At 40.9% G+C, this 12,677-nt stretch overlaps 2 protein-coding genes across 3 annotated transcripts; both read right to left on the reverse strand.

Annotated features, from left to right (window-relative positions):
- Positions 1–140: 140 nt before the first annotated feature.
- LOC129110190 (transmembrane protein 222-like) lies at positions 141–3,059 on the reverse strand. The gene is made up of 6 exons (XM_054622379.1): positions 2,929–3,059; positions 2,658–2,742; positions 1,889–1,920; positions 1,689–1,785; positions 1,473–1,603; positions 141–228 (listed from the first exon to the last, which is right to left on the reverse strand). The coding sequence occupies exons 1-6, from the start codon at positions 3,045–3,047 to the stop codon at positions 141–143; spliced, it is 552 nt and encodes a 183-aa protein (XP_054478354.1). The 5' UTR covers positions 3,048–3,059.
- A 1,947-nt stretch (positions 3,060–5,006) lies between these two features.
- wdtc1 (WD and tetratricopeptide repeats 1) lies at positions 5,007–12,582 on the reverse strand. 2 transcript variants are annotated; one of them, XM_054621552.1, is made up of 16 exons: positions 12,434–12,582; positions 11,871–12,003; positions 11,608–11,691; positions 11,381–11,427; positions 10,745–10,856; positions 9,884–10,071; positions 9,599–9,781; positions 9,361–9,455; positions 9,120–9,235; positions 8,947–9,016; positions 8,507–8,603; positions 8,234–8,404; positions 7,905–8,140; positions 7,506–7,671; positions 6,784–6,976; positions 5,007–6,579 (listed from the first exon to the last, which is right to left on the reverse strand). In XM_054621552.1, exons 2-16 carry the CDS (start codon positions 11,934–11,936, stop codon positions 6,382–6,384), a joined length of 2,022 nt encoding a protein of 673 aa, XP_054477527.1. In that variant the 5' UTR covers positions 11,937–12,003; positions 12,434–12,582; the 3' UTR covers positions 5,007–6,381. The 2 variants fall into 2 exon arrangements, with proteins under 2 accessions (XP_054477527.1, XP_054477526.1); XM_054621551.1 differs by having other exon boundaries at positions 7,506–7,674.
- Between the last annotated feature and the right edge of the window lie 95 nt (positions 12,583–12,677).

Raw genomic sequence — 12,677 nt, forward strand, 5'->3', positions numbered from 1 at the left:
ACATCACAAACACACAACAAAGTCCTTCATTTGTAATATTTGGTACAAATAAACGTCACCATCATTCACGTCAACAGACAATAACAATATATAAAGTATAACCAAAGTCTATGAGTCATCCCGTTGAACTTCTCGCTCCACTACTGTAGGTTGAATGTTAGGATGAACATGGCGAGGACTCCGCAGAGCATGAAGAAGGGTAGCCAGGTCTTGAGGAACGCAGCCCAGCTGGAGGATACAGAGAGGGTAACATGTTAAGAGTAATCATTACCACTTGGACATGTGAAAAACCCTCCCTTGTGTTTTTTGGACAGACAAGGACATGTGAGGTGTGTTTGAGTATCACATGGTCCAATCTCTTTACTCCCAGAGGCCCACAGCTCCTCCCTCTACCCCTGAACGCACCCCCAGCCCGCGTCCTACTGTCCCTTTCACCTAGCCGGTGCAGGGAGCCCCACTGGAGAGGTGACCTCCAGTGGTGACACAGAGGGGAGCGCCGCTGTCAGTGATGAATTACGCGGCTTCCCTTCTGTATAAAAAGACTAATGTGCTTTGGGAGTGTGTGTGTGCAGAGGCACCACAAACAGGGACGTCTCAATGTGGGTCAGAGGAAAATAATGGGGGGGTTCTCTGAGCCAGATGTCTCTTAATGTTCACTAACATCCAGAGGCAGTACAATGTAAAATGACCGTGTACATGTTAGTGAGTTTGGCCCAGAGCTGTTAGCAACCATATTTTCACCCTGCTTGCGTGTGATTTTACGACCGCTTCTTTTCACCTCTCTGTATTTACGACGCCTTCTGCATGTCTGTCTATGCTGGAAGAGGAATCCCACTTTTGTCGCTATCTTTTTTCCCCATTCCACAATAAAATTTACCCATTCCAAAGAGGGCGTCTAGGGATTGAGGCCATCTGTTATTCTAGAGTGAATACATTTTACAGATGGTAAAGCACTTTGAGGCAAATTTGGGACTTGTAATATAAAATTGACTTGATTTGACCAAATCCATGTGATGTCACAACCAGCACAAAAAAAAAGCGTGTTAGATATTGACATGTTTCCAACTGTAACTAGATCCCAGGGTGGATAAAACATTAGCTGTTGGTTCATCCCAGGCTTCTTCTGTCCACATTTACAAGCATCCTTGACCAAGACATTAAACCTTAAAAGTGTCTGACAAACGACTGTAATATAATTCTAATGTAATGGGCGCTAAATCTGATAAAAGTATTAGTTGTTTCTTAGATAAAATGATATGGTTTTCAAATCTTATTACCCAATATTGCAGTGAACTGCAATCCAATTAAACTTGTGATGGCAAAAGAAGATCCTACTATCATGCATGAACAGAGAGGCGGATTAAATATACGCTCTATAACTAAATGTATCTACCTATATGAACAAGATGCTAACCTGGTAGTGTGGCTGGTTCTTTATGTGAACAGTTCTTCATGGTATAACAAATACTAACCTCACATGTTTTCCACGAATAAGAGACAGCGCACACAGGTTCACCATGTTCCAAGACGTGCTGTTGTCGTAGTGCATAAGGTTGAGGGCCATGGCAACGTGGGAATGGCAGTTATCTAAGCACAGATTGTGCTTCATCAAAACAGAAAAAGTAGTTATTACAATATGACTTATAATGTGGAAATATGTGTGTCAAGAATCCTAAATATCCTCTTACCGGCCTACATTTGTACTCCTCGGAGGCGTCATGCACTGCTTTGTCCCATGTAGCATCACCAATGCCACAAACTTTATCCACATCGAGCTTCCAATACCTATAATATTAGTGAACAACCAATACGTACATTTAAATGTGTGATTAGGTTTGGAGTACTTGTTAAATTACAACTAATACACAATATATTGATTAATACTTACTTTGTTGGTCTACCAAAGCCCATGTTGTCTTCCTGAAAAAAACCAAAAAAACCACATTTTGAATTATTCAATAAATCATATATTTATGCTTGAAGGTATAGTCACTATATATTTTTTTTTTTGCACAGTTCTGAAAACATTAAATGTTTAATATAGGCATGTAAAGTGAAAAAGGCTACAAAACTGGGACACTTTCCTTTACACAGTTACACAGTTCAGTGACATGTCTTGTTTATTTTGCCCTTTGTTATTAATGTGAAAATGTGAAATGAGTCAAATGTTAATGTTAATGTTAATGTGAAAATGAAATGTTAATGTGAAAATGAGTCAAATGTTTCACATTTTGTTTATCATTTTGGAAATTCTATTTGAATAAATGATATTTTTGAAAAGTTTTTGAAAGCTAACCTCACCTTTTAATTGCCAAATAATAACATACACTCTTACCAGCGGTCAAAACAATGCCATTTACTGCTTTTTATATAGAAATAAAATGTATATTTTCCAAAAATATTTTCAGTTGCTCATTTGGCCCCCTGGGAAAAATAATTGCCCACCCCTGGTATAGTGGAATACAGCTATGCCTGCAACTCCTATTCATTAACAATTCAGCAGCTTTACTCTGCACGTCAGCATGACAGCTCAGATTAAAGGTTCACTTCTCTCTCACTGAAGTGAACTGTTACATGAGAATAAACTACCGTTGTAGCTGACAAATGCATATGATTTGAGTTTTTAAGAAAACATAAAATATGAAATCAGTACTCACGGAGACAAAGTATGATCCTGCAAAATCTCGTATGATTCCAGAAGAGGTGCATATGCCCATGTGACCGATGAAGGGGAGCACCCACCTGCAGGATGCATCCAACAGATAGCATTGATTGTGAATCACAATGCATGCAATCAATTACAAACGAGTTAATGCAATGCATGCAGGGAATAGATAACATGAGATCCATGCATAACAACATAAACCTGCTTCATCACATCTAACAACATGCTGTAATCATGCAAAACAACACATGTGAGCCTCTTACGATAGGATGGGAATAGGTGTCCAGACAACGCAGTACGGGTAGCGGCTGGTTTTCTTGTCGCTTTTCAAGAAATCTCCGTTGTAGTTCATCATGATGTCGGTCTCGTCCACCTCCGCCATCACTGCCTGGAGCGACACCAGAGAGGCAGTGACGCAGAGCCGGCGCCAGGCGGCGTGGAAGCGGCAGAGTCCAGAGCCTACTGCCGGTCCGTGAACGCACCACCGTTTATTAGATAAGATAAGATAAGATAACACATAGAGACATAGAGATAGATAAAAATAAAAAATGAAAAATAAAAAATAAAGATAAAAAAACAAGTATTATAAATAAGCAAGTAGAAAAAACTAACAATAACTGAAATATTATATTTACAGACAGAGAAAAAACAAGATAAGATAAGATAAGATAAGATAATCCTTTATTAGTCCCGAGCAAATTTGCAGACTTACAACAGCATAGAGTTAAAGTGCACACAAGAGACATAGTAGAAGACAAGCTAAGAATAATAGTAAAGAAAGACAAGATAAAAATAAAAAATGAAAAATAAAAAATAAAGATAAAAAACAAGTATTATAAATAAGCAATAAAAACAGTAGAAAAACACAATAACTGAAATATTATATTTACAGACAGAGAAAAAAAAAAAAACAACTTTTAACTATTTTTAACTTTCTTAACTATTATTGCACAGTGTAGTGTATTGCACAGGTTATTATTGTCATGTGGTTATTATAAATAAGCAATAAAAAAAACAGTAGAAAAACACAATAACTGAAATATAATATTTACAGACAGAAAAAAACTATTAGAACTATTATTGCACAGTGTTTTTATTGTCATGTTTTTATTGTTTTTATTTATTATTATTTTAGACTGTACAACAACAGCGGAGACCACAGTCTGTCATCATGCTGACCAGCCCCCCCCCCCCCCCCCCCCCTGTGGATATACTGTACATTTTTTTATTTGTATTCTTATTTTTTATTTTATTCTATTTTTTATTTTATTGTATAATATGTGTATTTATTATCTGTTTCTGTGTAGTTGAGCTGCTGCAACACCCGAATTTCCCCCATGGGGATCAATAAAGGAATATAATAATATAATAATTGTCATGTTATTATTGTCATGTGTCATGTGGTCTGCTGGGAGCAGAGTTGGTTGTGCAGCCTGACAGCAGCAGGAAGGAAGGACCTGCGGTACCTCTCCTTCACACACCGGGGGTGAAGCAGCCGGTGGCTGAAGGAGCTGCACAGAGCTGCCAGGGTGTCCTGCATGGGGTGAGAGGTGTTGTTCATCAGGGATGACAGCTTGGCCATCATCCTCCTGTCTCCCACCACCTCCACCGTATCCAGTGGACACCCCAGCACACTGCTGGCCTTCCTGACAAGCTTATTTGTGCGTATGGTGTACTTGTTTATCATTTAATCAGGTTTAAGAAGGACAGCGAGGTTACAGTCGACAAAGTTCTAACAAAACAACTATATTATTAATATTTTCTTTTATAATTTTTTTATTTTAAGCATTTCGAAATAGGCAATTTGTTGTATGATATTCATAAATACATGTCTCCACTGCTCCAAAGACAAGAGCAATCCGTTATTAATCCGAGTTTTTGAGATTTTAAAAAGTTAATGTGTCGTTAATGTCATCATTATTTGGACAGACATTTCAAAGATCTACAAATAGCTGGTGTTTCAGCCTTATTTGGCACCCAAACTCAGGCTCACTCAACCATGTTCTTCATCACTGTAACCACCACTACTCCCAAAGCTGGGTCACCTCATTACTGCTCAGTATATGGGGCAGAAGATGAGCTCCTAACTACTCATGCTTGTGATGTATTGTCCTCATATTTGTTGCACAATAGTCAGCAAAAGCAGGGAGCAGAGATGACACTGATGAATGAGCAGGGTATCTGAGTCACCCCGTAGCCTCACCTACACTATATCTTCACATTATAGTTAGTAATGTGTCAGTACTGCTCTATCTGTTGTGTAACTGTTACACTTAAAAAGGACAAACAATTCAGCATTCATTTTTATCATTTCAAGAAAAAAAAAGTAAGAGAATACAGACAAGGTGTTCAATAATTTTATTCTTTACTTTGTATTGCAACAAAGGTTATCGTAGGATTCCTCAAAGAAAAACAGAGTATCTCAAATGAATAAACAAAGTAAAACACATGGTAGCCGAGTGTTGCATGTGTTTGAGGACCCTTTACTTAATATTTACCCTATTTAGGGGCAAAGAAGCCCCAATGAACTGTTCTCTGAGCAACAGATGGGATGGCTCTGTGTCCTTTTTTTGGCCACAACTATAATCAGAGAAGCCTCATGCAAGCAGGACTGAACACCTGACTGCAGCGGAGGACTATTGCTAGAGCCACGCAGCTAGCTAGCTAGCCAAAAAATATTTAGCGCCATGTTGCCATATACCAAAAATATTAATTCAATTTGGTAATTTCAATTCATTGAAAAATAATTAAAACTACCAAAAATATATGCCCCACTCATACCCAACGTAAATTGCACACAGACGTTTCATGCCAAACAACATTTGCAATCAATGGGACTTGATTTCTACCAAAAAGAAATTTGTTGTTTTTTTCTAACAAATGTTTCTCTTTAGATATCTTGTTGATCTTGTCAACAATCTATTCTAGTAAAACCTCTTGACTAAAAGGAGTACAGAATGGCAGAATTATGTTTCAATGAAACAAAGAAAGCAGACATTAATCCTTGGCCATTGAAATGACAACCTTTGGCAGAAGAAAACACTTGTTTTTTCTGACAGATACAAACAAAATTCATTAGAGCAACAATTCATTTTCTGCTTCCTGTGATCAAAACTCTGAAACATACACACTGAAAACATGACCAAGTCTAACTCAGAATTAATAACTTGGGTGTGCAGCCTTTCTGAGATGAGCGGGCTCTAAGACTCTAAGCTCCAACTGTGGAGCCGACTGGAGATGCAACAAAGCACCGTCTTCCGGACTGAGATCCGATCCTCCATTGAGGACACTCTATGCGACTGTGTGGCCACACTGACCTGAAAATAGGTCGTCCGAGCGCAGGCGTGTTGTGTGTCACTCCGACATAAACCTGAGGAGGGATAAGTGCTGAGCTCCTCCTTCTTCGTGAGAAACTGGGGAGTGACGTGGAAGGAGCTCCCCTCAAAAGGTGTCCCCCCTGTGGAGGGAGCTGCTGAGTTTGGTGCTTTGAAGGGGGCGAGATGGGCGTCTTCTCAACCCTCCATGAATTCCTCTCCCCAAAGTGGTCTCCACCAGTCCTCTCTTTGGACAAGGGGAGGGCGGTGCATAGTGCAGAGGTGTGACATGACATTCAATCAATGTTTATGTCAGATTGGGGGGGAAATAAAGATTCAAAACAGGAGCTGGGAGAGTGCCTTGCTTCCTTCGTCCATTCTCTAGAATGGCGGACAGTTTGTTTAGCTTGGCCGACACTGCACTTGTCCCTCTGAGCTGTCTTCGTCATCCGAGCCATCTGGGCCAACGCCACGCAGGCCTGTGATGCGATAGCCCATGTTGAGCAGCATTACCTCCAGGGGGTCGGCGTTCATACGCCGCTGGTTCGCCTGAGCAGCACTCTCCATGTCCTCCACCACTCGCCCGTTCTCAGTCTCTGTCTGCATTAAAGAGCGTAGTAGAGGGGAGGAGAAAGCGTAACGGTGAGAGAGGGAAACAGAATAAGCTGTTATGGTGAAAGGATGTTTTTAAGAATCAGTTTTCTTTTTTAGGAATTATGTAATGGAATCATGACACACACACTGTTCCCCAGCTTTTGTCAAAATATGACAAAATGTTTTTAGAAATATGTTTCAGTTGTTTACCTCTGGTCTAGGGGTCCACAATCGAACCACAGGGTCAATACCACTGGTAGCCAGAAAGCAGTAGCTGGGGTGGGGCTGCAGGCAGTTGACTATGGACTCATCGCCCTGCAGGATCCTCACCAGATTCGTGGTCTCCTTCTCCCAGATAAAGAAGGAGCCGTCGTCTGAGCCGCTGACAATGTACTGGCCTTTGCTGCAGAGAAAGAGAAACCACTCAGACTTGCCTGACGAGCCATGTTCCCGGGAAATGTCGTTCGGGAAATCATGAAATTGTGCAACCGTTTTACATTGTACTTCTTTCACAGAACAATTGCTCACTTCGCCGTACAGGTGTGTAACCAGGACATTCCCCACTTGTGGTGTGCAGGGAAACCCAGCCGGGCATTCTGGTATACAATTCAATGGGAACTATGCTTTGTGTTACATTATGTGAACTCTATTACAATCTGTAATGTCACACAAATGAAAGGTCTTTGTGATTTTAAAAAGGGACAATTTAAACTTTAAAAGAAATGTTTCACTTTTTCTCAAATCACAAAACCTAGTAGGTACAGCTTCCTTAAACATATATTTATGAATGGAAACAAATTTCACAGTCAGTTTTTGCGCTAACAAATTTCACAGTCAGTTTTTGCGCTATTTACTGATCTCTGTCTTGAGCTACAGAGCTCCTGACTGCCCCCTAGTGAGGCCTCAGCAGACTGCCAGTGAGATCTACTGACCTTCCAAAGAAGTTGGCCTCTTTGATATCAGTGGTGGTGTTGCAGTGACCACAGTATCTGTGCTTGTAGTCGAAGCTGCGCTCCCTCAGCACCAACTCATCTTCTGGGATGGACTCCTTACGATTGAATGAGTGGAATCGAATGGAGCTGTTGGCCTTCTTATCTTCTGCTGATGAGGGGCGTAAAAAAAACGTATTACCACAGAGTTGATCAGTTACATTAACAAAATAAACAAAAGCTTTTTTTGTTACTCTTGATGTGCAAAAATAGCATACATGCAACACAACAGCAAACATCTATGTTTTAGCTCTGCTTCACTCTCCCAAATTCATTTGCATACTTTGTAAATGAAGGAGTTACCCAGTGGCAGTGTGGTTTGTACAAGTACACTCTTTCTACCTGTTTCTGTCTTGGTGAAGAGAGCAGCCTTGATATCTTTATCCAAGGAATCACAGGCACTACTTTGCGCCTGCTCTGGAAACTTTCCTTTGAAATCATCTAGACACTCTAGAGCTTCAGACACATACTTCAGCTCAAACAGACACCGTGCCAGCCTGAAATGAGCCTTCAGATGAGCAGGGTTCAGAGTCAGAGCCTTCAGGCAGTCCCTAAGGGCGTCATAATGGTCGCCGTCCCTGCCAATCACACAAGTAAACAATCATTTGATAACGGCTTGTATAGCGTTCAGAAGATGATCAATCTCTATGTAGTGATGCAAAGAGGCTTACCACTTGCGTTTCATGTATGCTGCTGCCCGGTTCCCATATAGCATGGCGTTGCAGCTGGCCTGATGAATGCCTAAACTGTACAGCTGGATGGCCTGAGTCCACTGCTGCCGTGCGAATGCATCATTAGCTTGTTGCTTTATCGTCTCCAAGTGAGCAGGGAGCTCAGTAGAACTAAAACAAAGAGAGCAGAGGAAACATAGTGTGAGCACGTTCAGACCTTCAAACTGGCCAATCGATGTAAAAAACAATCACTGACAGGGTTAACAGACAAACCTCAAATGTATCTTGCTTCCGGCAAATCTATTATGGCTGGTTGGCAAAACAATTCCATTTGAGACGCCATTGGTTGTCTTTCCGTTCTGCACATCTCCTAGGAAGGCAAAGTTTCAGAAACCGCAAAATCATTAAAGATATGGTACTTTGTGTTTCTTTATGAGGCACCATTTAAGATCTTTTGGTAATGTACAGTACCAGTCAAAAGTTTGGACACACTCTTCTCATTCAACTACTTTGAAGAATCTAAAATACAAAACATATTCTGGTTTGTTGAGCATTTGTTTGTTTACCACAAAATTCCATATGTGTTCCTTCATAGTTTGGATGTCTTCAATATTAATCTACAATGTAGAAAAAAATAAAAATAAAGAAAAACCATTGAATGAGAAGGTGTGTCCAAACTTTTGACTGGTACTGTATACAAAGCACAGACCTACCTGACTGGCACTTTTTTGGAAGCAAGAAGGTGTATGGCCTCTGTTTGAATGTCAAGTCAAACAGATACACCTAGAAGAACCATAAAGATAAACAAACAAATCAAATCTTTAAACACTGAAACAGAAATAAATAACTCCTCTCACCATTCCTTGTTTGTTCTAAGAGGCATTACCTGTTCGCCACCCATGTTAACTAGTAGCTCAGTGCCATCGGGGCTGAAGGTGACATAGGTGGCCACCAGAACCCTTAGGCGATTATTGTAGTCTGGGAGCTTCACTGGCAGGTGCCCTGGAGCATTCCAACAGAACGTAGTGTTATTCAACTGAACATTTCCTCATGTCAATACTATGTAATTAGAAAACAAATGAACCTATTACATTATTTGATACCAGACAAATAAACTCTATGTGCACCTGCAACATAATACTGCCCGGCTCCATCTGGGATGGGTTTCTGCCTTTCACAGAATGTGTGCACAGCTGCTGATGTGCTCTGATTTACAGATTTCCTGTGTAACGAAAAACAGACTTGGTTAAAACACAGTTGTGTGCATGTGTACATGTATTTCAAAACCTGGAATGGGGAAATTGCCACATTTGAGTGGTTGCTGAATAAATATTTCCATAGAATGACATCAGAAACTTGACCGACCTGTAGTTGTTAATCATCCTGATGTCATAAAGGCGAACAAAAGGCCCGTTGGCTCCCACTGCCAGGTAGTTGTTGTCCCGTGGGTTGACAGCTAAACACTTGGCCTCAACCAGCTGACCACAGAACTCCGTCAGGTCAATAAGCACCTCCGAGCGCTTACTGCTCTCCCTCAAGTCATATTGTCTGAAGTAAACAACGAGAAAGTAAACGCGTTACCTGTAGCTAAATTAGGCATGGAATATCGTTTTGACTTTGTTCAACATCACAAGGTGATTTAATTCCTACCTGATGATGCCATCCTCCGCAGCACTCCAGAAGGTGTTGGGCCACATGGGTGCTGTGGCAATGCGTTTCACTCGGTTTGTATGATCAGAAAACATATGGATGGTTTCCTTCGCCGTCAGGTCATGCACGTGGACCTTTGTGTCGGCCGCACCCGTTATCAAAATTCTGTCCCCCGAGTGAGGGAGGAACTGTATGTACACACAAAAAACACCAGAAGGAATTGATCAGCACGGACACAGAGTTCACAATGTTTCACGATGGGTTCTCTATCAAGCACATAGTGATTCGATTATGGCCAGTTATCACAGATTAAGGTTTTTACATTAGAGAATACTTATAAAACAAATTTATTGATATTACCATTTCAATGCTAGGGATGATAATCTGTTTAACAGCTGTAAACGTCACCTCCATATTATCTTAGACTGTGACATTATCCCTCGAGTATTTAACCTTATTTGATTTCTGTTATGAAGTTACAGTTTATGCACATGTTGCAAGTTTTGTGTGGAAACTATCGTAAAACTGTGCCTTGAAGAGCTTAAAAATAGTCGAACGTGTACAAAGATAGCTTTCAATCAAACAGGAAGCAACTCATTAAATGTCCAACAGTGCCACCTAATGAACAGGAAGTGAATTTGTATCGTAGTGAGATATTGTTAATGACTCAAGAAAGAGTAAAGTGAGGTGGAGCAATGTGTTCTATCTGCAGAGGATTATTGCACACAACATCATTATACAATTAAATCGCATTATGACTAGATTATCTATGTGTATGGAAATGGAGCCACTGTAAAATGATTTCAGCCCACGTTCCCTCCTGCCATTCAATGCAGCCATCTTACAATCTGTCGCCCTTACTTTAACGGAGAATATATTTGCTGCATGACCCGTGTGCATAGTTGTAAGCTTCTTCTTTCTGAACGGATCCCAGATGATGGCATGTTGATCATCTGAGCCTGAGGCCAGTAAACTGTAAACAAAACAACAAAAAAATCACCAGAACAAGTCAAGCTACATTTGTTTGACTCATTACTACCAAAGCCATTTCAAATCTTATCTTGTGAAGCACGTTAATATGTGCAATAGAAACATCTCTGTATACACTTACTAGACTAGACCTTGGGGGAAGTCATTAGGTCTAATACAGCAGGAATTGCACGAGCTGAATCCATTGCCGACGGCTTTTCTTGGCATTTTTTCCCCCAACTGAACTGTCATTTATTTTGGTGATTGACCTCCTTGAGCATTGATGGTGTCAAGTGTAAGGCAATAATGAACTGCTTAAAGAGCAATGCTTAGAGGCATGCCAATCCCATAACAGAGTAGTGAGTGAGACATGGTGGTCTTGTTGTATCTTTTTTTGGCAATAAAACATGAGTAGAACAGCATACTAATTGTTTTTTACTAAGACCACAGTTATATAATTCTGTAAAGGATCCAGTGATCCTAGGTTGGAGACTGTAATGTACATGAGGTGAAATGTATAAGACTTACTCTCCTCGTTCATTCCATTCCAAACAGTTCACACAGCCGGTATGACCCTGTTGAGACAGACAGTATAAACTGTAAGTTAGGATAAGACACAGAAACGTTTTCTCTATCCCCCTCACTTTCAACAACTCTTACCCTCTTCATGCACACACACACACACACACACACACACACACACACACACACACACACACACACACACACACACACACACACACTGTCACACTGACCTGAAGCTCAGCCTCCAGTCCAAGTCTTTTGATGAAAGGGTCAGTCACATGATAGGACCTTTGGAAGGCTGATGCTCTCTTGTCCTGAAGACACGAGTTCACATTTGAAATCAGACCTTTGTACTTAAGAGACGATCAATATAAAATGTGAATATTCCTTTTGGTTGAGGAGTCTTTTCAGGTTAGCCCAAAACAAAATGATTTATTTATCTGATGAGACAAATTGTCAGTTTGTTGGTTGATGGAGCCATTTGTTTACTCACTCGGATCTGCCTGTGCAGGATGTCTCTGGTGATGTTGACAGCAGTCATGGCCTCCCGACAAAACATAAAGTAGGGTCTGGGGTGTTTCTTCCAGGGGGTCAGATGACATTTACTCTTTTCCCCCGAGAAAAAGCTGTAAAAAAACATTAAGACATTAGATTACACAGGGGGGACCCTCACCACAAGGCAGTGATTATGCATTAGCTTAATAATAATAATAACCACACACTCATTATGTGTTATTTAAACACAGCTGCAGGATAAGAACATCATATTGCATTGACAACGCCAAACACACACAGTAGTTTCTCCCATTAACAACCAGCTGCAGAAGCTAACTAGCATGTTAGCTTCTGCATCTCTGCCAGCATTATATATATAGTCAGATGACTGTTTTTGCAAAACACTGCCAATGATTCAACGTTAAGGTGCTGTTAGCCTGCAGGACACGTTAGCTCTCCGTGCAGCGGGCCTGTAACAGACCTGTCGTTTGGTAGCTGCAGCTAGCTTAAACCTCCGCTAGCTAAACACAACGTCAACATGTGCGACTCTGAAGCGCTTACCGTGACGTCAGAGGGCTCCTGTCAAGAAATGTCCATTTAACACAGGTGATCAGTGCCACTTCTCTGTGAGTTTGTTTGACAGGGTCGCTAATACCTTCGCTGACATGAACACAGCCCTCATCCTCACCGCATATCACGCAACTTTGCTACGTGAGCTTGAACAGATCAATAATATCCGGTCCGTGTTCCTTTCAGAATAAAAGCATCCCGCCCCCTTCTGCAAACTACAGCACATATATATATC

The sequence above is a fragment of the Anoplopoma fimbria genome, chromosome 20 (assembly GCF_027596085.1).
Source record: "Anoplopoma fimbria isolate UVic2021 breed Golden Eagle Sablefish chromosome 20, Afim_UVic_2022, whole genome shotgun sequence".
NCBI lineage: Eukaryota > Metazoa > Chordata > Actinopteri > Perciformes > Anoplopomatidae > Anoplopoma > Anoplopoma fimbria.

Excerpts from the sequence above, each read along its gene's own strand:
- LOC129110190 (XM_054622379.1), bottom strand. The coding sequence starts at position 3,047 with ATGGCGGAGGTGGACGAGACCGACATCATGATGAACTACAACGGAGAT. Across the intron at positions 1,921-2,657 it reads CAGGATCATACTTTGTCTCC|GAAGACAACATGGGCTTTGG; the intron begins GTGAGTACTGAT and ends GGTTTTTTTCAG. Across the intron at positions 1,786-1,888 it reads GGCTTTGGTAGACCAACAAA|GTATTGGAAGCTCGATGTGG; the intron begins GTAAGTATTAAT and ends CTAATATTATAG.
- wdtc1 (XM_054621551.1), bottom strand. The coding sequence starts at position 11,936 with ATGTTTTGTCGGGAGGCCATGACTGCTGTCAACATCACCAGAGACATC. Across the intron at positions 10,857-11,380 it reads GAATGGAATGAACGAGGAGA|TTTACTGGCCTCAGGCTCAG; the intron begins GTAAGTCTTATA and ends TTTTGTTTACAG. Across the intron at positions 9,782-9,883 it reads GCGGAGGATGGCATCATCAG|ACAATATGACTTGAGGGAGA; the intron begins GTAGGAATTAAA and ends TGTTTACTTCAG.